Source organism: Stereum hirsutum, assembly GCF_000264905.1.
Source record: "Stereum hirsutum FP-91666 SS1 unplaced genomic scaffold STEHIscaffold_2, whole genome shotgun sequence".
NCBI classification, from domain to species: domain Eukaryota; kingdom Fungi; phylum Basidiomycota; class Agaricomycetes; order Russulales; family Stereaceae; genus Stereum; species Stereum hirsutum.
The window spans coordinates 2,214,068-2,239,028 of NW_006763132.1; the positions used below are offsets into that span (position 1 = coordinate 2,214,068).

Consider the following 24,961-nt stretch of genomic DNA (forward strand, 5'->3'; position numbering starts at 1 on the left):
AATGGCCGGGTAGGGGCGAATGGTTGTATACACTGGTCCGATCAGCGGACTGGAACGAAGGAGTCAACCCGGTTCAGCACCCTCTACCGACCCACTCGAAATTTAGGCTTGATAAAACACCTCCAAGGGGGATTGGAGTACTTGTTATTGGCTCACTAGTTCGTACTATTTGATATCTAACTACTCCGCAACGCTCTTTTCTATTCCGTACATGCTTCTAAATGATGCCGAGACAATGTCTACGGGCAACGTGTGCTATTGATGTGCAGCCCTGTATGAACCAAGGAGCCGCGGTCAATGGCGACTGTCATGAAACCAGACCGTTATCAGTAAGGTACTGACCTGCAGTCTGGATATACGAGTAGTCAAGGATCCTTCGATCCTTCTATTAGCCGCAAAAGAATCACAAGTTCTCGCAAAGCATCAGAAAGCTCTGTCTTCCGACTCCCGACCCTTGATATTACCTGGTAGCTACATATAGTACAATGGAGAAAGGGCGTCTAGCCGATCTATGTCCGTGGGAAGGAGTGTGTACTGCAAATGCAGGGTGTCTAGGAGATGTAAACAAATAACATAATGAAATCTAATACCGTACACGAATAGACTGCCCCTCTATCGTAAAGGCCCCAACAGGCCCCAACACGCAATTGTACCTCCTCATCTACTCCTTCGGTCTTTGCGGCTGTTGTGAGAGTCGATGATTATCGCTAGCAGCCATGCTGCTGAGAACATTGCCCGCGCAAGCATGTCTCTTCAACGACTTCTTGGAGGAGAAAGGGCGTAAACAAGTGAAACAAAACCACTCCGTGAGCTGATTGTGTTTGCCAGCTTCGTGGCGTAAACGATCGTGAAGACGTGAAAACTCGGCGGAACAACCCTCGCGGCAAAGGTACCTCTTCTTGGGTAAGTGTGAGCCCATGTGCACCTATTCGTACGATGAGTAAATTCTCCTCGCCCCTAAGCTAAAGATATATGCCAATGATCACGAACCTTGCGAGTGTATTCGTTGGCAAACCGTCGTGTACAAGACGAGTCTAGGCACGGAAGGCGGCGCTTGCGACCGGTTTGATTGACATTGGGCGATGAAGACGTGCTGGAGTCGTCACTAGGCGCTACAGAGTGGACGGAAGGTGACGGAGACGGAGGGCAGGTTACTGATGATGGTGATCCCAGTTGGGGTATCGGGAATGATAGCCATTCATCGGACGTATGAGAGGACTCTGTGCCAAGTGTGCGCTGGTCGAGGGCGGGATGTGGCGTGGGTGATATGCTGTTCAAGCCCCATGATTGTCCATCAGAAGATGGAATCGTTGCCGTTGATGTCATTGCTAATGAAGGAGACGCGGACGTAGAGTCCGTTAGGGCGGGTTCTGTGGATGAAAAGGATATGTGTCGTCTTTAGTCTCTATACGGTGCGAAGCCAACATAAACTAGATGGACTTACGACTGGGACTGCCTGAATGCGACAGTGATGGCGTAAAAGGTTGCAGAGCCTCGGACGTGAGCGACTGGAAAGCCATCTGAGAAGAGACATCGATGCCTGACATGTCGTAAAAGGACATGAAACCTGGGTCGTGCGGGGTATTGTGGGCGAGCCCGTCAAGATTCTCTAAACCCATGAAAGAGACTGAACACAGTGTCAGCAACGTATCGTCCAGTCAGCACTCAATATATTGACCTGTACTATCTTGATGACTCCCGTTGAAGGGGTTGCATGCATGGAGTCCTATTTGCTCGTCTAATATAGATCAAACGATTAGTTTTTTTTTTTTTACGTTTAGCATCAACAAATGACAGACACTTACTCCGAGAATCGTGAGTAGAGCTCGTAGCCACATTTCCCAACCCGTTGGAAGGTGAACTCCGGCTACCATCTGCATCGCCAACGGAGTAAATGATGAGCGAGGGGAATATACGTAAAAGCAAGCGTAGACATGACTGCATACCATTCGAAACCGAGAGGGAACTTGTACTTGGAGAGCGCGGTGGAGGAAGTGAGGTGCGAATTTGGATGCTGTTCAGAGTTCCAGTCCTGATCAAGTCGACAGTAATATATGGGTCGGCGATGGTGGTTTCAGAGTCTTCCGTTGAACGGCGATCCAAAGTTTGAACGTTCCAGGAGAAGTCGGATGTCGTGCTGCTCTCGAGCGAGACACGCACTCTGAAGCAGTCAAGTAGTTGGAGAGGGATAGTCGTTACGGACATAGCTAGACAAGGAGGATAACAGGCAGCGTATGTTGAAACAAGCAGTGGGAAAACTATCCTCGTTCTTATAGAGCGAACGCGCTGCTCTAGCCTCCTTGGAGATAACTCGTATGGATCAACGTCGTTTCCCGTACATCCAAAGCTGTCGCGTTGATATGGGGCTGATTGGCGCCGGAAGTTGATCAGGCCCGTTTCCAGGTTTGGACCGAAAAAGTGTCCTTACCCGATCTCTGCGGTGTCTAGAGGCGCTGAGCGCTGAACGCTAGCGCCATCTCAACATGGCCTCTCCGAGTGGAAACAAAGGGCTGTAGCTTCGATTGGTTGCAACTGGGTAGTACAAGCGCGGGCTGAAAACTCCTACCCATTTTTAATTAAATTCCAGTGCATTGCTCACCGCTGTAAGAGCACAACACGCAGCTTCAGGCTCCAAACTAATTAGTCAAAATAACAGGCTGCAAGCTTCAGTTCCGAAATGGGATCTGATCAGTCGCGTTAATCATACCCGCGGTCAATTGATCTCCAATACATGCCTCCAACGGAGGGCCATCACGTAAAGCACAGTGTGCCCCCCAACGTTTTCCCACTCACTCAAAGATGCCATGGCAAAGCGGCCCAGAAAGCCTATCAAACGTCAGTTCCTCGTCCTAAATTCTATCCTTTTGTGCTATTTGTTATAGGAGGCATCCCTCCTGTAGAGTGGAACGCGCATATAGCACACTTCCCACTCGACAGCAATAGTGGGGCTTCCTGTGGCCCTGGACTTCATTCGTGATCAAATGCATCGCGACTGCGAGTACGATCGGAGTGTTTCCGGGATGCAGCCGAGCTATGGTACAATCGGGCGAAAGAGCAATCAGAGTGAAGCTTTACATCGTGGCAACGCACGGCCTCTCCGCCTAATGTGGCCATCAAACTTCGAGGGCGTCATACTCTTCGAAGCAAGCACCCGCTTCGCTGCGATAGGTTGAGATTCGATAACTTGGTCATTTCGTCTTACATGCTGCCGTGCCTATGAGCAAGAAATTACAATTATATGGGCTGAGATGGCCAACTCAGATGCGCATGCAGATCGGGAGGCATGTTGAGAAGCACGATGCTTATCATTCCAAAAGGAACATCAGGAACCTACTGAACACGACAGCATAGGTTCATAAAATGAAGGTCATACCTATACTGGTTCCCAGTGAAAGAGCGTGGTCTTCGCGGCCGAGTTCTAGTCCTTTTGCAAACACGCGTCTGGCTATGGGTCTCCATGCCGGATAAGTACATTAAAGGGTTTACTACTCACAATTTCACGATGAATGAGGTATTTCTGCTCTCGTCCCGATGTTCCCGTGGGCCCAAAATCCTGGCAGCGTACACTGGCAACCAAAAAGCCATACGTTTAGTGATGAGGTTCACAAAGACTGGATAACAAAAAGGGGGTGCTAAATAAAGAAGTTTGTTGAACTCGTAGTTGGGGAAGGCATCATGAAAACAACTTAGGAGGAAGGAAGCGTCCTTCTCTCCTATGATAAGCCGCTCTTAGAGATATAGCTCGATGCCATGTATTGTGCTGTTGTTCGCTTCGAAATCCGCAAATGGATGGAAAGTCACCTGTGAGGTCCGCTACGGAGACTTTACGCACCGTACGTGACTGCAGCAGTCCCCTAGGTAGGCACTTCGGGAAACATAATGTCATGACGTAGCAACGCAGTCACTGTCATTGATGAGCGTGATGGCTATAGCTACATAGCATGCACTGCACCCATGTTCCACGATAAAACCATAAGAGCGAGTTGTGTGGACGTTAGAGACGATGGTGAAGCAGAGGTTGAGATGCCGACGATCAAAATACTTCCCGTCGCGTGCTCTGCCGCGGCTGGCTCCGAAAGACCACGTGATTCAGAAGAATGGAGAGTAGCGTTTTTTGGAGGTTTATTTCATTTTATTTTTGGTGAAGTTCCAACCTCGCGCAGCTGCTGAAGTGCTGAAGCCAGCCCGACGAATCTACATGATTTATTTTTGGAAGAAAAAACATGATCAATACAGGAAATGTGACATATATTCGCAAGCATGCGCCCAGGATACTTACTGGACCAATATTTTCTCGCGAATTTAAGGGATATGCTGATGGCAATAGCAGCAGCAACAGAAGGTGATGCTAATCTAGCGGGACGGGGTGTCAACACAGTATTTTTGCAAAGAGTGGGGAAACAACGGATATGCACCACTTACCCCAACATCTATAAGTACGGCACATTGGATGGGCTTTCTATCAGTCGCATTGGTGAACGTACCGGAGTCAGGACAATTAGGCTTGTTGCACGTAGAACAAAGATGCTTCCTATTCTGGGGCTGAGCCTAGAGAGTGAATTCTGCTGCGTTTGTGCACGGGGCATTCCCCCTCAGCGTAAACTTGAGCACCCGCAAATCAGGCCAGAGTTCTCGCAATTAGCGCCAGCAAAGCCTGTGAGCCAGGCATGTACCTGACGGTTTGACCGTGAATGGTGGTGGCCTCGTGACTGGTGGTGGCCTCTTGAAAGTCACCGTCGGCCTCGTAGAAAAAGACCGGATTACCTGAATACAGCTGTTGGTCAACTATGTGAGTTTGGCGAAGTGCTAAGATCGTCATCATGGTCAGATCTGGAGAAGGTGGTCGATCGGAGATGTCCAACGAATGTCAAGCGTCGAGCCGGTGACGAGGCATTATATGATCCACGGAACGTAGGGAGTAGACGTACGGAGGCTTTGTGAGACCCTTGAGCGGCTAAAACAGCAAGGAGAGCAGCAACGACGGTGATGAAAGAGGGCGGAACATGATCGAGGTGAGTGGCGAGCTACTAGAGCTTAGGCGAAGACCGAGGGAAGATATAAGGAACGCATATCTCATCTCTGGTCTAGTTTGTCTTGGAAGAATGTAAGGACATTCTGCACTGACTTCTCATGACATCACATTGCTGAACTCTTAGTATAGAGATCATTCTCCCTGTGGTGGAAGTTCAGATTGTGGCGCCTGGTGAGAAAGGGCTGATCTCAATGCACGCTTCGAGTATCTCAGTGAGCGAGCCTCTTTACGACGCACCAAAGAGAACTGAACTTGAGTGGGTAGATCGAGTAACATGTGCTCATATGTGAGACGGACAGGAGATCAGCAGGCTTGGAACGCTCATCCATCGTGATCTCGAGGCGTGTTACCTGGCGTGATATCCAGGAAAGCATAGTTTTCGAAGTAATTCAGAGGCTAATTTCCCTCAAAGCTGACGGTTGCCTCCGGAGACCAGAATGTGCATGGTCAATAGAATGCCATACCGTATAACGGTAAAGTAGCGCCCACATCTCGTATCACGTGAAACAGTTGGCAGTAAGGTATATGGATTGCATGTAAACGCCAGTTCTCAGTGTTTACGTTTTTCCATGGAAGCACTGGGATGGGCGCTCGCTTGAGCTCGCAATGCAACTTTAGAATGTGCAGCTCTCGAGATTCTGGGCCTCCTCCTACCGAGCACGGCACCTGCTAAAAAATGTGCACACAGTGACTTGACCGAGCGCTCCATGACTGGATAGATGGAATGGGACGTACCAAAGCGCGGTTGTTTCACACCAAGAACTATCAATAAAACTGTCGGTATGAGACGCAAAGATAAGTATTTCAATACTCCGGATGTCGTTCAGTAACGCCGCCTCTCACGGCTTCTCTGAGGCGTGGAACATGAGTGGGTCGTAGCTCAGTGGACTACATCATTCTACTTCGCGCTGCTCGGGACGACAAAGCAGTCCTCGGCGCCAAAGAAAGAGCGACCTTGGGCGCGGCGGTCTACCAAGGTAGTTGGTAAACCGAAGGCCGAGAGTGGCCCTGAAAGAGATCGGGCAGTTGTGGTGCCGAGTCACCACCGAGTGATGGACGCGCTTAGGACACGGAGTGAGCACTCCACTAAGTCCACTCGGAGATGATTACCTCTGTGGAAGAGTGCGACTCTATTGGACTGCATATGTCAAGTCACGGTGACCGGTATCCGGAGAGTACGCTTTTAGAACTAGACGCGAGGGCCGTCTACAGCACAGCGTGCGCCGAACGGCGCGTTCGACGATGCTGTGCGCGTAGGCCTCTCTGAGCAGGCAGCTAGCGAGCTGGCCATAAACGCCATCATAGTTGTTGACAGTATGCCGCCCGACGGGCAAGAGAACGAGTGCGCCAAGTCCGTAAGGATCGGAAGTGAGTTAGGTTGCTGTGGGAGATGTCCGCGGGCTGCATACGGGGTAGAACATGTCAGATTATATCAACTTTGAAGAGGTCACAGCTCGGACGCCGCGTCTTGGAGCCTCCCATCTTCTGGAATGATGAGGCTAGGCCGCTAGTATCAGATGCGAGTGGCCGGACGTTCGGAGATACAGATCACTTGCGTGATTGCATGTTGCTCGAGGGAGGACCCTCGATTGTTTTAAGCCAGAATAATAAAAGCGCGTCTCTGACAGGAACCGAGGGAACTGGATGACGACGGCGGTTGGCTGAAGAGCACCGAAAGGTTCTCTGGGTGAGGCGGCTGATCTTGACAGTATCGAGTCCAGATCAATAGACCGTATCTGCAACTGAATTATTGACATCGCTCAAACCCAACGGGACGTCATGATTGGCCTAATCACTGTGTAAAGCCCTTTAAGCGGTTGCAGATACGGTCTAACACACTACATAAACAGAAAGCACCATCATCACGGAGAGAATCGCTGGACAACGTCACCGAGATGATCATTACGGGACAGTGTAACGACTAATGCCCGGTCTCAACTGGAGATTCGAGTAGTGCTGCTCGCATCCTAGAGCAAAGCGTCGTAATATGAGGTAGCGGAAAGCGATGCTACCGAGCGACAAGCACCCCACAATGCAGACCAGCATCAAAGCTTAATTGACGCCACAACTGTATATGCGGACGAACGAGATCGGAGGCACCGAGTCGCATCAAAAAGGGCAACGCGAGATGATCACCGTGAATAAACTTATCTTACCTTCCCGTGTTACTCGAGCTTTGAGAGACGAGAATCCATGTCACTGTGGCTGCTGCGTGAAGGTAACAAGCCGTGAATGCACCAGGTCAGAATACACGCCATACGTTGACACTTCCTTCCTGAGCAGCGTAGCCGATCATCGTATTGTCGTTTGATTAGAAAAGCAAGCAGGTTCAAAGAGATTGTTGCGAACCGTCCACGCACGATGGATGAGTCTCCATTGCTGCTAGCAAGTCAAATTCGTGTCAAAAAATAGGTAAAGGAATTATTGTTCAAATTGCTTCACCAGTAAATGCGGAGTTTGGAAGTCTAATGGAACGCTCAAGTGACGAAAGCAAGCGACCACGCACCACATACTCCACACAGAGACTCTCTTGAGTAGGCTACCTCAGGCCATAGATGGGAGGGCGATTTTGTGTATGGCACGAACGAAGGACACTTGTCGGGGCTATTTTGAGCAAGACCGGAATGATCGAGGAAAATCGGGTAAATCGTGACCGTGTGAAAATCCAATTGAGTCCTTCCGGTAGCTACCGGGTCACCGCACAGTGCTCTCTGTTCGCCGTACGAACGGTGTCTTCCGATGTTATGTTGTCGTAAAGCTCTGGTACAAGAAAGAAAATCTCCTACTTTTCTTTTCTCACTGCTTTCCTATCTTCACCCTTCTGGATATGCCCCGTCCACCTCGAGCTGCTCAGAGAAATCGTCCAGATCAGTCGGCGGCTCAAGGTTCAGACTGGACTTACGACTTTCGCAGCAGCCATCCCTCCTTGGATTCAGCCTCGGGCTCGGGCTCGGACTCTGACTCTGACCCTGTATCTTCATTGTCTTTGGCGACCGAAGACCTCACAGACGACGCGAAGCTACTCCAGGAGCTAGATCTCACTTCGCGCCAGGATACGGCACAGTACAAGCCTAATCCATGGTCGATTGCGAAGGTCAATGCGGCCTCCCGTCCGTCGATGGCAATGCTGAATACAACGGGAAGGAAAGATGAGAAAGTAGACTTAGGGACAGGAAGTGGGCAGAATAGGAAGGAGTCGAAGGGATCGATTGTCGATTTTTTTCGAAAACAGGCGAGCGACAAGCAGCAGGTGAAGAAGACCAAGCCTCCGTCCCTCATACCTCCATCACAACACCAACCCAGCCCTCATCAAGCTCCTTCCGCGATTGCGGCTCTGGAGGGTCCATTTTCGAAAGCTCACCGCCATGCTCAACATTCGTCGCGTAATCATCTTCCTCTTCCACACACTGTGAATCCCACCCCTCGTGATGTGCACTTCGCCGATACTGCACCCTCCTTTGATCACACTGCTCTGAACAGGGGAGATGCAAAACTATCTCTACAACTCTTTAAACCTAGCTCGTCTACTGATATTCCGCACGACTCTATCTTGGGCGAAAATGCGCATATATCCTCTGATACCATTACGTCTTGGTCCCCTCATTCTCCGCACAGTACTCCTGCTCTCGAAACTGCAACTATGCTCACGGCCGACAAACATACCAATATTTCTAACCTTCCTGCTCAGTATAATTCTCCGAGAGACTCTAGCCATGTACCTTTGCTTGAACTCGCTTATGCTCATCTTGATACCGACGGTACTCATGCTCACCCTTGTAATTCTCCCCCCCTTGATCCGGACACTGACTGTATCCCTCCCTTTGGGCTCCAAAACACGCATATATCCACTGATGATCCCCTTGACCCCGATCGCTCGTCGCATCCATTCACTGATCTTGCTGAACACGGCGCCTCTCTTGACCCTCTGTTAAACGAGACGCATATACCCACTCCCTTGTCTTCTGGCTCTCACCACAATTCTCACCCCCATGCAGACGGTGTATTTTACTCCTCACCACCCCGGCCTACTTCATCTCGCACTCCGTTCTACGCACACGGACAACCACCACCGCCGCGTCTTGGACTCGAAGTCGCCTATTCACCTGGCCCGCTACCAAGGAATCACGTTCGACCTTCGATGATACACTCATTCTCTTCACCGAGGCCTCCTAGGACAGGAACGTCTTCTATTTTTACAGCGAGAAGTCCACAGAACCCCTTCCCCATGTGCTCTCCCAATATGACGAACGCATCCAGACCGGCACACGTTCATGGAAAAAATATGATCTCTAGATCAGGCCCTGGATTTACGTCTGGAGACCTCGCTGGGATCCGTGGCTCGATCCGCTCCCAAACTCCGTATCCAAGCATGGGCCGAATGAACAATTTGAAGGTCGAAGGTCTGTCACATACTCTCGGATTCGGGTATACTGATGTCACGGTGATGAATGTAAGGCTAACCGAGCATTGTTACCCCCTCGTCTCATCAGAAGATGCAACCTCTCAACCTGAATTTCACGAAACCGTCCCAGACTTTACCTCGTCCGGATCCTCCGTCCAAACGCATGGAAACGAATGGTCCGCGGTCAAAGCAGGTCGGTCTGCAATTTCTCTAGTGTCCATCTATGCTTTCTGAATTTTTGCGTATATTCGGGGCGTATAGAAGACATTTCGAACTCATATCGTCTTGACCATCGGGGACAAGACTCGGAAGTTTATCGACCACCTCCGGCATTCAATGTCAAAGAAGGCAAGCTTCGCATCTCACAGTATCTCAAGTCTGAACCGAACCTGAGAGTCAGACTAACGAGTCTGCTTTAGATAACGCATATACCGACGATCATGCTCGTTCTGCCACTACCTACCAGAGCAGAGCTCAGCCGGAGGCCCACCCTCACCCTCACCACCAATATCAGCATCGCTCCCTATCACCCGTCTCTTCTCTATTTGCTCCAAATGGTCCACCACCACCAAAGCTTCCACCGCCAACTTCTGCAGACGTTAAATGGCCCGGCAAACGCTGGGATTCACGTCAATACGCACACACCACAAAGACGGAACCAAAGCCGGAACCGGTGCTGGACGACATCCATCCCTCGTCTTTTCTTCCTCCCGCGCACGCATCTCGAACGGGCCACGACACCCTTTCTGGCCCTCGCTCCACACTCAAACGTCGTCGCCCTTCTCCCTCCTCATTCGGATCTCCAACACCATCACCTCCGCCCTCTCCTACCCCGTCATCGCGCACACGCCACACCATTGCCAACATGAATCGCGCCAATGTAGATGTTCCGAAAAACAAACCCGCCACGCGCGACGCCTACGCACATCCATCCCTACAACCTACCGCCGACGAATCATGGTCCACGCTTCCCGTGCCGAAGCGGGCTCGCGGTGCAAACGCTGTGAAGACCTCGGCGAAGTTCAAGGTCCCATCTGGCCTCGTTGGTAGGACCGTTGTCAGGCGGGACGTTGATAGTGGCAGGACAGAAACGGAAGCGGGAAGTAGTGGTAGAGGAGAAGGGGGATCAGATGGGGCAGTGAAGCGGACGGTCGTGCTGTATAAACCACCACCGAGAGATACGAAGGCGGATATCGGCTCGTCCGCGGCGGACGGTAAGGGCAAACGGCAGGAGGTTTCTGAAGGCCGGCGCGCAGATAACTCGCCAACTGCAGGAATCGAACTCAGTAGCGCCTCCCGTCTCGGTCGTGACAACCTCAGACAAGAAGCGGACGACGCGACGTCCATTGACAGCGCTCCACTCTTTAAGATTGTTCATGCCTCTACATCCGTTCATCCTGGTCACCGTGACCGTGCTTCAGTATCTACTCCACGACGACCAAGCCCAACTTCCGGTGCCAACGAGCTATCCATGCATGCACTTCATTCGCAGGACGGCCAAACTCACGTCAATAATGGAAGAGGGTCCCCCGAGGTAGCGTTTCCTCCGTCTTCGCCCTCAGGTTTCGATTTCACCCACGACCATGAGACTGCCTTCCACACCCAGCCAAACTCGATGGACGTTGACGACTCAGATTCAGCTTCCTTCGATCTGGAACTGATGAGGACGCGATATCCTGAAGTCAGAAGTCGCATGCGAGAGGTAAGGACGCGCTCTCCAATTTTACTTCCTCCTTCCTCCTTCCTTCATCCTTTCTGAGTTTCTTCTTGTCTACTACTTCCGTCCGCGTGTATGATATGGCTCTACTGACCGACATCCGACATGACCGTCAGTAGCGCTGCCGTGCTCGCGCACAATTATGGGACTTGCTGAGATTGCCAAGCTGTGGCGTCGTGTGGCGCGATATTGGTCCTCAGAGCGGGACTGATCACGAGGGTGGAGGTGAAAAGGATGACGGACGCAAAGATGTAGACAGACACCCAGACGCAGATACAGAGATGAAGATCGTTCTATGGGATGGAACGGATGGTATACTGAGGGATTGTGATGTTCCTGCTCTGGTACATTATCATTCGTAACTGCTGTGGAGAGAAGTGAAGAAATGAAGTTGTTCAGATACGAAGTGGCCCTTCTGAACGAGAGTTTGTAGTTCGTGTAGCCAGCTTATGATCAGAATGTGTCGGTAACTTGGGATGTGCATATCATCAGTCTCAGTGTACACACGATTTCTGTGTACCGAGGTCACAGATGTCCATAGTGGAGACTGGGTTGGAGAACTGTGCACGGAGGCTCTCTCAGAGTTACACTTCGGCTTTTGTCCACTTTGAATTTGGTTTAGACCTCAAGGAGCCTGAATGGGATGTGGATTCCATTGAAGACAACCACGTCGCGTTAAATACTCTACGGATATTTATACAAATTGCAGTAAACAAAAACTGATGCTAGAAAGAAAAGAAAAGACCTTTGATAAACAGAAGGCAGTCCCCAATAGTGCCCAATAAATAGCTCGTGTATTCGATACAGCTATGGACGCATAACGCACGGCTAGCTTGCTAGAAAAGCGACGCGTCGCCTTCTTGCCACTTCCTCTAGACTCTTGGAGTCACTTGAATCTCCGCTTCAAGGTCGTGTTCGACATTGGCCTTCATATTAGCCGAGTCTTCCTCCGTTCTCTTCTGAAGACCGGTAGAATGACCCTCAACAGCCATGGATACGATTTCAATCGTTCCCTGTGTGCCGTACACCTATGAAGCGAGAATGTCAGTGATGGCAGTTGCCTGAGACGATGAGACGAGAAGAAGATAACCAAATAGCTTACCACCGGCACGATCTCTACTTCTCTTCCGCCTGTCTCTTCATCGCACGGTGCCGCCCCTGATAGCTCGTCAGCTGCAGATTCCTCGAGTTCCACCTCGTCGTCGTCGTCGTCAAACCATGTACGTAGTGGGGCCCCTATGTTTCCTAAAATTCGGTCATGTTGCTGCTGCCCACCCGCACCCGCAAAAGCCAGGCTGGGAATCGAACGCGATATAGTGGTGAATCCAGGTTTAGTTTTGGTGTAGGATTTGAGGTTGAGGAAGAGTCGACTCGTGAGGAGAGAGGGTAGCCTGATATACAGAAGTCGGGGGTGAGCAGAACGTTTCATGTGGAATGGTGACAGACGTTCACATGTTGAAATACGGGGTTACCAAGCTAGTCATCACTGCGTCGGGCTAGAAAATAACCATGGTCAGTGAGTAGCCTCACTTTTTACAGCGAAGAAATTGGCTGGATTGTCGCAACTTGGCTGGGATGCATCTAAGTGAAGGGCATATGTTAGAGATGACTCGGAGCGGGCATATGTTTTTTCTTTCTCGGAAAGATGCTTACAAAGGTGGAAGTAGTATCAAGGGAGCCCACGAGCAGCACGATCCTTCACAGTGAGCACTTGTCAATCATGACCCCACGCGGAATCGTCAGTAATGTCTGGTGAACTCACAAGTAGTAAATGGTGCCTGTACATAACATCAAATATGTATCAATCAAACTCCATACTAGGTCGTATGAAGAGCACGCACCATCTCGCAATATGAGCTCGAAGAGGCCTGATTTCGTCGCTCCAAACTGATGGGCTTCTCTCGCAGCGTTGTAGGTCTTTGCGACAGTCAAGAGGAAGACGAGCGCATCAAATGCCAGTGTAAGTGCGCTTATAGCGCCTTGTGCTATGAGAGGTTTAATGACCACGCTGAAGAGGTGTCATGATGGGTAACCTTACTTCTGTAATTCGTCTTATTAATCAATAATATAAGTGCAAGAGGAGAATACCATATACGAACTCATACCACCCTACCAAATCCGAGGTGCCGAGTCCGCATCTACTAAGACCGGGGCCCGTGTCCACATAAAGGATCTTGAGACATTCAACCTAAAATAACGAGCAAAGTTGAAGTAATAGGAACACGACTCGCACAGGCTGAAACATGACATACAAGGAGAACTGCCGTCCGTGCGAGGACCGGCACCAGACATATCGCGAGTATGCCTCTTCTGCGGCCGTATATAGCGTATATTCGAAGAACAAGGATATCTAAAGATACATCGCAACTGAGCACCTTGCAAATTAGAGTTCAATATTGAGCATACATTGATTGGCAAACCTAGATACTAAGCCAAATACGAAGTCGATATACAGTAAGACGTAACAGCTAGAGTATCGGGAAAGTTCAATGCACGTCCAGGTATATAGCAGTTTTTAACGAGCAAACGCGCACCTCACAATATTGGTTGTCCACGAATCCCATCGCATAGTAATAGACACTTCGGTGACCATGAAGGCAAACCATCCATAGCGGTTCACCAAAAACGTCAAGCTTGCGACGCTTGTCTCGAAGTCTTTCCACACCCCGTCCTTCTCTGTGGACAGCATGAGCAGGCAATCATAGAAATATAGTGCTGAAATATGATCGAAATAGTTGAGTATAATTCCACGAGTCAGCTTGATAAAACTCACCGGCAGCGGAGAAAAGACTGTAGTTTGCCATCCGACTGTAGATGCACACAAAGTCATCGCAGGTAATTCTATACATCATTCTGGCACTGGGTGATATGTCTGAATCTGAGCTCACTCTGAATACGCGTCATCCGTGGCCTGGCCCATTACAAGATACGTTCAAAGAGCTCGAGAAGGCGGCTGAGGACGTCGTGCTCTCTTGAAGTGGTGATTATAAAGGAAAATAAACTGCATTGTCAGTGCGTTAACGCGGCTTCTATTGAATCAACAGGAGGAAGACTGATGGAGAGTTTGATGCTCCTGCTGATGAAAGAGAGATATATACGAAAATCCTGCTAAGTTGTGCCACCGGGGGCATCGTACAGCCAATAAGCAGCAAAAGCAGTCAAAGGCAGGAAAATCATCAACTAGGGACCCGCAGTACTGTATCAGCACCTTGTCCCATTCATACGAGGGGGCCATCGCGGCTGGACCTTGCGTGGCTAGAGCTACCCGACATCTCACTCCCTGCAACTTTGGTTCAGAGTTTGCGTGACACATATTTGACTTAGCTCCATCGTGCTTACCGGCACCGATCAATTGTTCGACCTGCCGGACATGCGCAGACGCACTGTCTGAGAGCAAGCTCTCGTCATCAATCCGCAGGGCTAACGAGCCGCTCGAGAAGCTAAAGAACATGCAAAATATTTAGATGGCTTGCACGGTAGGCTGCAGAGATATTCATTAGCCTTACTCTGCATGAACAATCACAGCTGCCGACTGGAGGCCGAAGAGGTACATACCAGTAGCGCCACTCTCTATGAAACTGAGATCCTGGTGGTTCCTGTAGGATAACAAGACACCGGCCCGTCTGTTGATCGGTGATTCAGAGTAGACCCAATCTGAGAAAGACACGACATGGTAAATGAGGATTAGATTGCCCAGCTTAATGTTGTGGTCGCGGCAAAGGAAGGTGGTTCGAGGTTACCAATGAAACATGTCTCATCCGTCCAGCTATACCACGACCAAAGCACTGGCGGAGTAAATGACCCTATTGGCGGAATAAACAACCATGAACCGCAACAACACCATCCCATTACCAAAAGTTGTTCACGCCTCTGCTTTGCGCCTCCCACTCACCGGGTGGCACGGCCGTGGCGTCGCTGTCGTGCGTGTACGGCGACTCGTGTGCTCCACAATCAATCTGTCAGACTGCTGATCAAGTTTCGCCGATGGGCGGCAAAAAAACTGACAGTAACACACGGGCCGATAGCTGCTCTTGAGTCCTTGTCGATGTCGCCTTCCTCCCACTCCCTCAACCTCAACAAAGACCAAGAGGGTAAAGTCAATGTAGATGTAACTTTGATTTTGACATATACGTTGTCGATAGCTGAGACACTAATTTTGGAACGAGTGCTTGGGCGGACACTCCAGATACCAAAGGAAATTGAGGATATAGATGCTAGTACAACCCCCAACGATTTCGAGACGCCGGCCGTCTACATTGTCTGCTCTTACCAGAATTCAGTGGTCAGCGAAGGATTTTTTTGGTGACAGGGGTCTTCCTGTTCCGTTAGGACAGGTCTTGAGACGAGCTATGTCACAGCGTCACGTCACGCCTCTTCGGTGGCGGTGGCGTCTTTTTCCTGGGAGTCGTCGCTCGAGATTTTTGTTACGGTCACTCGTCCTCCATCACTCTCGGATCCCGGTCCGTCCCGGTCCTTTCGTCTCTTTCCGGTCAGTGCAGCGCTCAAATAATATGCCTGACAAGGTTGAACCAACAAATGTGGACTGATTATAGCTTACATTCTTCCACACGTGTGAGGATTCTAATGTCTCGAGCCACGGGCATGCCGTGCTGGTTCTTTCTTTGAACGGCAGGTGAACGTGCTGTGCGCTTTAAACTTTTGTGGCGTTTTCGCCACAGCAAGGGTTGCCAGTATCTTTTTTTCCCCCAAAGATCTTTGACAAGCTGGTCCAAAGATGCATTATAATCAGTCGGCCAGCGTTAGGTTAGTTCGATCTGAAGGAACAGGTCTGGCCCGGAGGGCGTGGAATGCATACCAGCCGCGAGTACTTACGATTGGGAGGCCTACGGGGTATCGACGCCGAGGAAGAGTGAAATGTGCAGTGGCGGCCTGTGGCGACTGGTGACGTGCGGTTCATGATTGACTCGCTCGGAAGGTCTCGGAAGCTGCCGCTCAACGGAACGTTCAACTGCGGCCTGTGTGGCGAGGACTTTGTCAGCATTCTGAAGTTTAGCCGTCCTTTTCTTTTTCTTTTTCTTCTTTTTTTTTGGTGAAGCTCCACCTCGCGCAGCCGCCTAATAAGCCAGCCAGACGAGGCTTCATATACATATGCTATAAGGTAGGGGTTCACACCCTACGGACTTACCTAACGCCCTGAGGAAACTAGGGAGTGCTGCCTTCGCCAGCCGGTAACCTTGCTTGGTGGGTTGACTGCTGACCTACGCAACTCACCTGCCCAAACCATTTTTCCTCGACAAAGACTTCAAGTTCAAGGTGTAATATTAATTCTTTTCCGCATTCCTTCTCCGGCACCAGATCGTGCTATAGTGTGCTTCGACGTTGTTCCAATTTCAAACACACTTCACTCCATATTTTATGGTTGTAGATAGCCAGTACTGTGTTGCTATCGTCCGCGACTCCATTAGACATTGCACCTCGAAGTTGAGACTAATATTGCTGGCACGAATGCACTGAACCAGTCGAGAGAGGAATGTAGTACCCGGGAGTGAACCGCCTTTCCACCCTCAAATAACAACGCTCCCACATATGAATATTCTTGATCTCGATCCTTACCTCGACACAAAAAGGGGCAAGAGCAAGACATCACAGAGGAGTCAAGCGACTCAACTAGCTCGCAACAGTTTACGGACGATGAACAATGCCATACATACGACACGAGCGACATGGACCTTGACGGTCATTGACCTTCCTTCTCTTCCACACCCAGAAGATAATCCAACTCCCGACCATAGTGAGATAAATGACGATCTCGCTACCAATGAACACACTGTCAGCTCGCTATCCCATTTGCGAACTGTTTGCGAACCTACATTTTCATCTGAAGACGCGACTCTAATGCCGCATTACCGCTCCTAGTCACCCGCCCTGGCACTCCCTCCTTCCACATTCTGTTTACCCGCACCATCTCAGCATTCTAACGCCCTTTCTCCACCCGCACCATCTACCACACAGTCTTCTTCTGCAGGGAGAATAATGTTTACACCATCACTAGCTTTTCAACCACGTCCTCGCGCTCATGTCCAGGCCATAGGCTTGCCCCCATGGCCACTCCGGCACCGGAAGTACCGTCCACCTCCGCTCTCTTCTGCGTACCAGCAATTTCTCCTAACTATTGCGGCTAAGGTACTATGGGATATGACGAAGAACTTGACTTTACCACACCGTTCACCAAGAAGAAATCATTCCTGATAGGAATGAACCCGGGAGTGAACCGCCTGAGACGCTGGAGAAAAGCAATGAAGTAGCACTTTTTTACAAGCCAAGTCCATTGCTCAAGTGACTAACACAAATACGTGCAAATAGAACAGGTAACATCAATTGTGATGCGCCGTAGTAGCTCGTAATACGAAGTTCGAGTGCGGGAGCGGCGAAGTAAATGTGCCAAACGGGTTGCAAACGGCCCCAGGATTCGCAAACTGAAGCGGACTACGTTCAAGGGGAGCGTAGTCTCCGCCAGCTGTCACCTCAAGACGCTACAAAATGCACACAAGAAGTGCAGTCGGGGAGTGGCCTGCTTCAAGGGAGTGAGATAAGCGCGGGAGAGAAGTGAACTTGGAGTGGCGCCCAGAGTAACAACGACTACAATTTTTGTAGTGGGACTACGCCACCTTGTTTGGCTTTGTTTGTTTTTGGCAACCTTGGCGGCTTCAATTCCGGGGGTGGGAAGGACCTAGCAAGCAAGGTAATGCGCCTGCTAGTCCTTTCGAAAGGTCTTCCTTCCCTCCCTCCCTGAAATTTCCTCGCCTCTACTTTCATCTCGTCTATTGATTTCGCAAGACATAGGGCTACTAGGATCCGGATTAAATAGCTCAAAAATGAAATCATAAAGTAAATCAGCGGCACTTCGCACTGTCTGGCACTTCGCGTCACTGAGCTCGTGCAATGTCTTTTGTTCTCACTTCTTGAACTGCCAAGTGTTGGCCAAGTGTATGGAGGATACTCATGACAGTGATCGTCGCACCTGCCAGAAGCTATACTCATGTCGAAAATGCTAACACCCTTTCCCATCTCCTCCCAATTCTTTTCAGTGACGTTGTAGAATGTCCTACTTCTTCGCTCAACTGGTCTATTTCGTTACAACCTTGTGATCTTGATTTGATGCCCTCTCACAGGCAATCAGGAGTCTGGGTCTTTTTCTTTTACTTGTAGGGTCATGATGACGCAGTCGTCGTCACCTATAACAGCCTATAACTAGAGCCACCGCGTCACAGTGTTCGTTGTTCGCCTGCAAGCCTCGCGCCTGAGCTTGACGATCCAGCTTAGTTCTTTAAACCTTGTTTTGGCGCTATACGATGCCGTTTACTCCTACAATTGGCCTCGATGCTCTGATTTTTGGCTCGGGATGTCGTTGCACCGGCGTTGGATCTCTGATGTCGTGGAGTCCTTGGCCGTGATGCGCATTCCGAACTGGTGTATACGACGATATTCGTGTGATTCGATGCATTGTTCGTTGGAGTACATAAGGGATCTCGGACGTTTGACTCTCACCCCAAGAACTGCCCATCTCCGAGATACATTTGACTTGCTCTATTCATCCACATCTCGCCACAATATCAATGGCTAGCTATAAGGTATTCTCTCTGTCCAGGGTTCCAGTTGCTAGGGGTGTCAAATTGACATGCTCATCCTACTTCAGAAAGGTGACGAGGTCGAGTACAGACCAATTGGCGGTGCCGCTGATAACGTCTCGCACTCCACTGGGACAATAACTGAGGTTGTTCAGGCAGAGGGGGTGAGTCGCACATCATTGCTGTCTATACCCGCCTCCACTGCCCCCATCGCGACTCTTCTCTGCATTTCTTCGTTCGGTGCTCATATTCATCCTGTAGGAGTACAAGTACACCATCCACAATGATAACACCGGCAAATCAACCACCTACCAGGTCTGTTTGACATGCCGATATCGATTCCAAATTTGAGAGTATCGGTGCACTGAGGCCTTCATCTTGACTTGTAGGATATGAACATTGTTGGCGTTATTCGCGCGGCTGCTGGACACCATGAGCCCTCGACCAAAAAGGCGGCCCACCAGGCCTCTACCGCTCATTCCAAGGCAAGCGAAACGGTTTCGACTACATCTTCCTCGGTCGGCTACAAGGTGTCTTGTTCTTCTTTACGTTTCGACAAGGTCCTCCAAGTTTCGTGCTCACATCTAGAACCTCTCTTCAGAAAGGTGACACGGTCGAGTATAGGCCTATCGGAGGTGCCGCTGATACCGTTTCTCACTCGACCGGGACTATCACTGATATTGTTGAAGAGGATGGAGTAAGTGACGTCCTTCTATCTTTGCTCATTTTCCTCTCACGCCCATCCTGCATTGTTCACACACAAACATGTTATTAACCAACGTCTTCCATTTGAAATTATGTACCAGGAGACGAAATACACCATCCGAAACGACAGTACCGGCAAGGAGACAACTTACCAGGTTCGCCGTCGAAACCACACATAATTACTCACATCCACTGATTCGTCGGTTACCCGTCATTTTTATTGCGTAGGAGATGAACATCGTAGGCAAGGCGGCCTAGGTAGGACGGACCTTATCCCTGTCCATGAGCGATGCGTGTACGAATATTTGCGGTAGTGCTGTCATCATATCAATTTTGTTCTGTCCCTCGTTATGCGTTGGACGTAACGCCGCACTTGAGACGGTGTGCGTGAGTAAATGGACAATTTTTTCTGTGCTGAGACCCGAGAGGAGATGGCGATTATCTCATCAAGTTCTACATAGTAATCCTCAGCGATGTCGACAGACCTGGAGGACACAGCTCCTTTCGCCAGTGATAACGCCGATTTTTTATACCTACAGTCACCGCAAATGTAATCTCGGCAACCATTGACTGTCGAATGCCGAATGACCCATACTCTCGCCCACCCTTCGCGGTGTGTCGGCTAGATGGATTATGTGCAGCAGTACGCCGAGAGCGTTGGCGTATTGCATCATTTTGAAGCCTACACTTCCTCTATTGATGGCTTCGAGAGCCGCACTCCTTCCACCTGACTTCTCTCTTCCTTAAGCCTCATATCCCACTCATCTCCTGACTTCTCGCCTTCTACGTACATACTCTCGTCACTCGGTGGTACTACGGCGGAATTTGAACGCAGTGTATGTGTCCTCGACACCGACTGTACCTCTCGTTCTCTCGTGTCTGTCGTCGTGCAGTTGTCAATCGAGCTTTCCCTAACAGGGTGCCTGGGGTTCCTGGTTGGTAGAGGAGCACGCGCAAAGTGGAGAGAACCTAGGGGAGCGGTAGGCTTGTCGAAGGGTGTAGAGCTGTGGTGTCGTTCGAGTGCGGCAAGGATGATGATGAGCGTTGGGTAGATCCCCTGTACGTGGGTCCGCAAAAGTATGAACATCAAAAATTCCCGACTTCATCGAATGGAAAACATGAAGAAGCTCACAGAGATTTGAGGAATGATGTCGATGACCACGTCTGTTGCCGGGTATTTCAGAGCTCCAAATGTGCTTATAATGAACAGGGCCTGGGATGCGTCACCATCGATGAGCGTTAGCTTTTGAGCACATAAAAGAAGAAAAACTGTATGCACCCAAAAGACGCAATACACAACTCCCGCGCAAACCAATACATTCAGAACTCTTCCTACTCTGACCCTATGGCTTGACACATCTAGTTTGGCTAGTCTGATACTTTGATAATATTGCCTTGGTGAAACATCGGATGAATATCAGTTAATGAAAGATTGATGAACGACATCAGAGCACATACCAAGTTTTACATCCGACGAGTGCTGTAGAAAGAATGTTGGTGGCCAGTACCGGGATTGTGAGTAGGAGGGACTGAGTCCCTGAACGCTGTTCACCGTCATTACGGACGTCAAGAACGAGCGTAAGGGCGAGATCGACCAGAGCAGACACTGAGGATCATCACGACGGGTTAAGTATAGTGCACATGGATGAAGAACAAAGCCTTTGTTACCGAGGTCCACGGCAAAGCATACCGCGAGCAACATCCTTGCCCGTTGGCTCTGCTTCCAGAGAACCCATGCTCTCCGGACGACGATCACATCCGACATCACAAACTAAGTATGTCGAGCGAGTTAGTCGACGTGCCAGAGACGTGTTAGACAAGCGAAAACGGAAAGCTTACGACGAGGCGGACCATGATGTTGGTGACCATATCGCAACGGATGAGTACAGCCTCGGGATAGACTGCAGATGGATCATAGAAGAGTATCTCGAGGACGGAGGTTGCAACGTCAATGAACATTGTTACAGTGGCGGCACAGAACATGACGATAGTGCAGAGAAGCAGCATCTGTCGTGCTCGGGAACCGGAGAGACCTTCTTGGCTAGATCGACACATATCAGGCCAAAGTAGGTGGTGGTAGTAGTTCTTCATTAAAACAGTGGACGCACATAAGGGCATACGTGGACATTATCATCAGAATGAAGTACACTCCTTCGGTGCGAGAAAGCGTAGGGAACTTGAGTACTTGTAGAACACGATATTTCGAGGAGTCAGACGCACCCCAGAAGCCACTCTCAACAGCGCCAGATATGATGACATGCTGAATGAAGTCAACACTGGCATCTTCCAGGCTTGAATCTCTGGTCCTGAGCGTCGACATTTCGCAAGGCAGGCGTCACAGAACCGGGCTGACAAGAACGAGGGAATGAGAGTATGACGATGCTGAGAAGAAGCACAGATGGGTATAAAAGACTTCGAGTTCACACCAAGGTACGCTCTGGCTGATCAAACGATGGCCGGTCCTCAGAAGGCAGACAACGTAATGTACAGCCTTCTTGGGCTAGTTTGCATATCCACAAAAGACGACATACGTCGAGATGGGTCTTATCGGAGAAAACATGCAACTTGGCGAGCGCCGGAAGATACAGATCGCCGTGAGTGTGGGACGTTCGAGTGAGTTGTCGTTTGGCAGGGTGCAGTTCAAGGGTCCTGCAGCGAGTACAACCTAAGGCCACGCAAATAGTTCTATGTCGAGTGCATGGAAATGTGGATAACAATATCTGCACGACCGTCAGAAGATTCTGCATCTAATACAGCGTAACTCCCCACAAGACATATAGAGTACCCGGATTTCATCGTGGAAATCTCAAGGATGCAGTACCAGCCATGAGTAGGAGGCCCCAGGGCACTGACTCGAGAGACTGTTGAGACAACGAGGACAGCCTCATGTAGTCCATGAAGAAGCCCCAGACCGAGCCTCCCCGAGGTCGTCCTCAGCTTTTTGAGGAAGTAACGCAAGCCTTCTGTAAGGCTCGAAGTGATAGCAATTGATGCATGACGAGAAGCATGATGGTGGCCAAGACCGTAAGACGTGACTAAAATCATAACTAGTATGGCGTCCTCGAAACAAGTTCGTAGTGTCGTTACACAAATGAACCTGGAGAACGAAACAGGCGACATGGCTGACAGATGATCCTTGTGTCTAGCGGTATGCCTAAAAAGTATGGGTGATGGTTAATACATGGACAGGCTTAATTACAACCTTTGTACGCAATAATAATGCACACCCCACACCTCCAGAAGTGGAGAATAGCTGGGTGCTAGCCTATCCCCCGGGAGCGCGATAAGTAGATGGTTTGAGAGAGCTTGACTTGAGGCCCTGGTGACACTTCCTACCAACCATCGACTTTTTGATGGAGATGGGATTGAGAGCGAGTAAGTAGGCGGGGTAAGCAGTTGTAGTAGAGGTGGAAGGCGTGCCACGATAGAACTCCGAAGCATTGCCGAAGCAGAGACGGGCCATCGGGTGGTGCCACTGTGGCACAAAGGATCGGCCCGGCACGCGTCGCGTCGCGTCGGGAACTCAGCACGGATGAGTAACTTTGGAATTTTGCCTGGACGATTTCCCTCACGGCCTCATAGCACTATAAAGGCACAGGCCTCTGCTTCATCCTCACAGAAATTGTGTTAAACTGTCCACAATGCACCGATATATCTCTGCCTCCCTTCGGAATCGTCGGTCACTCCCAAAGCCATCGGTTTCTATTTCCTCTTCAACGACTCTTCCTCCTTTCTCGCTTGCATGGCGACTACGAACACGGCAAGCGTCTACCTCTACGTCTGGCTTGCCTTCAGACGTAGCTGAATCTTCTGAACAAAAGCCTACAAAACCCAAGGCCTATACCCCCCTTCGCCGCACCGCTTCCGCCTCCCTTCCCATTCGCTCAAATCCAACACCCACACGCTCTCCAATTCAGCCCATAATCACGCTCGCGACCGCGGAGCGCTACATTCTTCCCCGTCTTAGCTCACGGATGACTACGCTCGGTGTACGGCCTCTGCATGAAGCGTATTGGATTCCGAAGTGGAAGTTCAGGGACGAGGAATTAGGCGAGGACAAGGAAGCCGAAATCTTCATCTTTGGGAACGGGAGCTTCGTATGTTGGGGTATGACGGAGGAGCATGCGGTGATGTTTCAGAAAGAGGTATTGAAGAGAACGGGGGCAGAGTTGGTGCCATTTAGAGAGGCAGAAACGGAGGAATTGGAGTTTGTGACGGATCCTTCAGAGTGCGTTTATTTGCCATCCTTCTCTAAGATGGGCCTTGTCCTCCAACTGACTCTGCGTGTATTATTCTTTGTAGGACCACGCGACTCCAAGGCGACATTATCATTCTAGGACGTACCCCCGCTCCTTCTTCTGAAGACACCCTGCCACCGATCCTTCCTTCATCCGCCTTCCCCGAAGACACCCTACTCGCGCGCTATGCATTCTCCCAGGCACTCTCTCGCTCAACCGCACTCTCTGCCCTTGAAGTTTCTCTGGAGAACTACCTTTCTTCAACTTCAACTCTACCCCATTCTCTCGAGACTACGGGAAAGCCAGGACTTGGGAGGAGAGCATTAATCAAAAAGCTGGGAGCACTGTTGAAGTTCAGGCAGGGTTTGATTCTTAACAGAGAGAATTTCAATGATACCCCAGATTTCTATTGGGCGGAACCGGTCCTCGAAGGTTTGCGCACACTTTCTCATTCTCTCTTCGCACAGTCGTAGCTGATTAGGAATGCCGCTATGATAGGATACTTCAACAGCCTGAGCAACGCGCTCGAAGTCCGAGCTAGAATTCGGTCTGTTAATGACAAAATTACATATGCTGCCGAGGTTTGTGGACTGTGATTTTCCGCCTTTGCTGTTATCTGATGGACGACGCTCTGTTCGCCGCGACACTCAGGTCCAATCCGTTTTGCGTCAACTTCTGACCGAGGTACGAAGTTTCATCGGCCAGTCTTCCTTTCGTGCCTCATCTAACCTTGCCTGTTATTTTTGAATAGCATTCTGCTGCCAGTATGGAACTCGTCATCATCGCTCTCATCGCCGTCGAAGTTGTCATCGTAAGCATCACCGACCACACCCTCTTCGGTCAGGCCACTCATCGTTCATTCTGCTAACTCTCCATCACGAAATAGGTCCTTATTCGTGACGTCCCGGAGCTCTGGTCGGAACGCAAGGAGCATGGAGCTCAAAGCGAGCGCGAACATCTGGCTTAAGCTCGGCGCACCCCCGCTCTTTCACCGCACAGTAGATGCCTTTTATTGCTTATGCTCGTTCGAATTATATAGTCCACCACATCTCACTAACTCATAGATCTTTGTATAATTTTCTCCCACATAATGTGCATCATCCGTCACACCACTCACCAACCTTGATTTCCAATAACTCGACAGCGTCGCTGATAGTTGTTGCTCGGGCAGTAGACGTGATGTGGGTGGGGCGATGTGCTGGTAAGCAACGTGGAGGCATACAAGGTTGCCCCTAGGCCCAAGACAGAACTCACACGTAGATCTCGGTCATAGACTCA

At 50.1% G+C, this 24,961-nt stretch overlaps 7 protein-coding genes across 7 annotated transcripts; 4 read left to right on the forward strand and 3 right to left on the reverse strand.

Moving 5' to 3' along the window:
* Positions 1-126: 126 nt before the first annotated feature.
* On the reverse strand, positions 127-2,231 carry STEHIDRAFT_165604 (uncharacterized protein). Its single transcript, XM_007299953.1, has 6 exons — positions 1,947-2,231; positions 1,806-1,874; positions 1,679-1,738; positions 1,445-1,627; positions 991-1,370; positions 127-925 (listed from the first exon to the last, which is right to left on the reverse strand). Exons 1-6 carry the CDS (start codon positions 2,203-2,205, stop codon positions 662-664), a joined length of 1,215 nt encoding a protein of 404 aa, XP_007300015.1. The 5' UTR covers positions 2,206-2,231; the 3' UTR covers positions 127-661.
* Positions 2,232-4,524: 2,293 nt separating this feature from the next.
* STEHIDRAFT_107845 (uncharacterized protein) lies at positions 4,525-6,543 on the forward strand (the record flags this gene model as incomplete). The annotated part of the gene is made up of 8 exons (XM_007299954.1): positions 4,525-4,669; positions 4,775-4,789; positions 4,829-4,937; positions 5,157-5,244; positions 5,752-5,812; positions 5,888-6,106; positions 6,245-6,400; positions 6,479-6,543. 8 exons carry the CDS (start codon positions 4,525-4,527, stop codon positions 6,541-6,543), a joined length of 858 nt encoding a protein of 285 aa, XP_007300016.1.
* Positions 6,544-10,609: 4,066 nt separating this feature from the next.
* On the forward strand, positions 10,610-11,336 carry STEHIDRAFT_144611 (uncharacterized protein). The gene is made up of 2 exons (XM_007299955.1): positions 10,610-11,136; positions 11,268-11,336. The coding sequence occupies exons 1-2, from the start codon at positions 10,906-10,908 to the stop codon at positions 11,268-11,270; spliced, it is 234 nt and encodes a 77-aa protein (XP_007300017.1). The 5' UTR covers positions 10,610-10,905; the 3' UTR covers positions 11,271-11,336.
* A 687-nt stretch (positions 11,337-12,023) lies between these two features.
* Positions 12,024-14,071, reverse strand: STEHIDRAFT_152905 (uncharacterized protein; the record flags this gene model as incomplete). Its single annotated transcript, XM_007299956.1, has 12 exons — positions 12,024-12,179; positions 12,254-12,542; positions 12,604-12,647; positions 12,805-12,847; positions 12,914-12,929; positions 12,993-13,159; positions 13,251-13,339; positions 13,404-13,501; positions 13,558-13,619; positions 13,686-13,866; positions 13,925-13,959; positions 14,040-14,071. The coding sequence occupies 12 exons, from the start codon at positions 14,069-14,071 to the stop codon at positions 12,024-12,026; spliced, it is 1,212 nt and encodes a 403-aa protein (XP_007300018.1).
* A 4,657-nt stretch (positions 14,072-18,728) lies between these two features.
* Positions 18,729-19,703, forward strand: STEHIDRAFT_107848 (uncharacterized protein; the record flags this gene model as incomplete). The annotated part of the gene is made up of 7 exons (XM_007299957.1): positions 18,729-18,743; positions 18,809-18,904; positions 19,002-19,055; positions 19,130-19,270; positions 19,342-19,437; positions 19,547-19,600; positions 19,674-19,703. The coding sequence occupies 7 exons, from the start codon at positions 18,729-18,731 to the stop codon at positions 19,701-19,703; spliced, it is 486 nt and encodes a 161-aa protein (XP_007300019.1).
* Positions 19,704-20,067: 364 nt separating this feature from the next.
* On the reverse strand, positions 20,068-21,761 carry STEHIDRAFT_137022 (uncharacterized protein). Its single transcript, XM_007299958.1, has 8 exons — positions 21,666-21,761; positions 21,554-21,596; positions 21,285-21,486; positions 21,114-21,216; positions 20,904-21,051; positions 20,725-20,839; positions 20,578-20,658; positions 20,068-20,502 (listed from the first exon to the last, which is right to left on the reverse strand). Exons 2-8 carry the CDS (start codon positions 21,577-21,579, stop codon positions 20,128-20,130), a joined length of 1,050 nt encoding a protein of 349 aa, XP_007300020.1. The 5' UTR covers positions 21,580-21,596; positions 21,666-21,761; the 3' UTR covers positions 20,068-20,127.
* Positions 21,762-23,086: 1,325 nt separating this feature from the next.
* STEHIDRAFT_165607 (uncharacterized protein) lies at positions 23,087-24,791 on the forward strand (the record flags this gene model as incomplete). Its single annotated transcript, XM_007299959.1, has 6 exons — positions 23,087-23,673; positions 23,748-24,115; positions 24,182-24,264; positions 24,335-24,367; positions 24,435-24,494; positions 24,570-24,791. 6 exons carry the CDS (start codon positions 23,087-23,089, stop codon positions 24,648-24,650), a joined length of 1,212 nt encoding a protein of 403 aa, XP_007300021.1. The 3' UTR covers positions 24,651-24,791.
* Positions 24,792-24,961: the final 170 nt, after the last annotated feature.

What these genes read in the sequence shown, in the direction of transcription:
- STEHIDRAFT_165604 (XM_007299953.1), bottom strand. Translation starts at nt 2,205, where the DNA reads ATGTCCGTAACGACTATCCCTCTCCAACTACTTGACTGCTTCAGAGTG. An exon ending in TTCCCTCTCGGTTTCGAATG is followed by an intron (nt 1,875 to 1,946) that starts GTATGCAGTCAT and finishes TTGGCGATGCAG; the next exon opens with ATGGTAGCCGGAGTTCACCT. An exon ending in CTCTACTCACGATTCTCGGA is followed by an intron (nt 1,739 to 1,805) that starts GTAAGTGTCTGT and finishes GATCTATATTAG; the next exon opens with ACGAGCAAATAGGACTCCAT.
- STEHIDRAFT_144611 (XM_007299955.1), top strand. Translation starts at nt 10,906, where the DNA reads ATGCATGCACTTCATTCGCAGGACGGCCAAACTCACGTCAATAATGGA.
- STEHIDRAFT_137022 (XM_007299958.1), bottom strand. Translation starts at nt 21,579, where the DNA reads ATGATAATGTCCACGTATGCCCTTAT. An exon ending in ATGTCCACGTATGCCCTTAT is followed by an intron (nt 21,487 to 21,553) that starts GTGCGTCCACTG and finishes GTGTCGATCTAG; the next exon opens with CCAAGAAGGTCTCTCCGGTT. An exon ending in CTCGTCGGATGTAAAACTTG is followed by an intron (nt 20,840 to 20,903) that starts GTATGTGCTCTG and finishes TGTTTCACCAAG; the next exon opens with GCAATATTATCAAAGTATCA.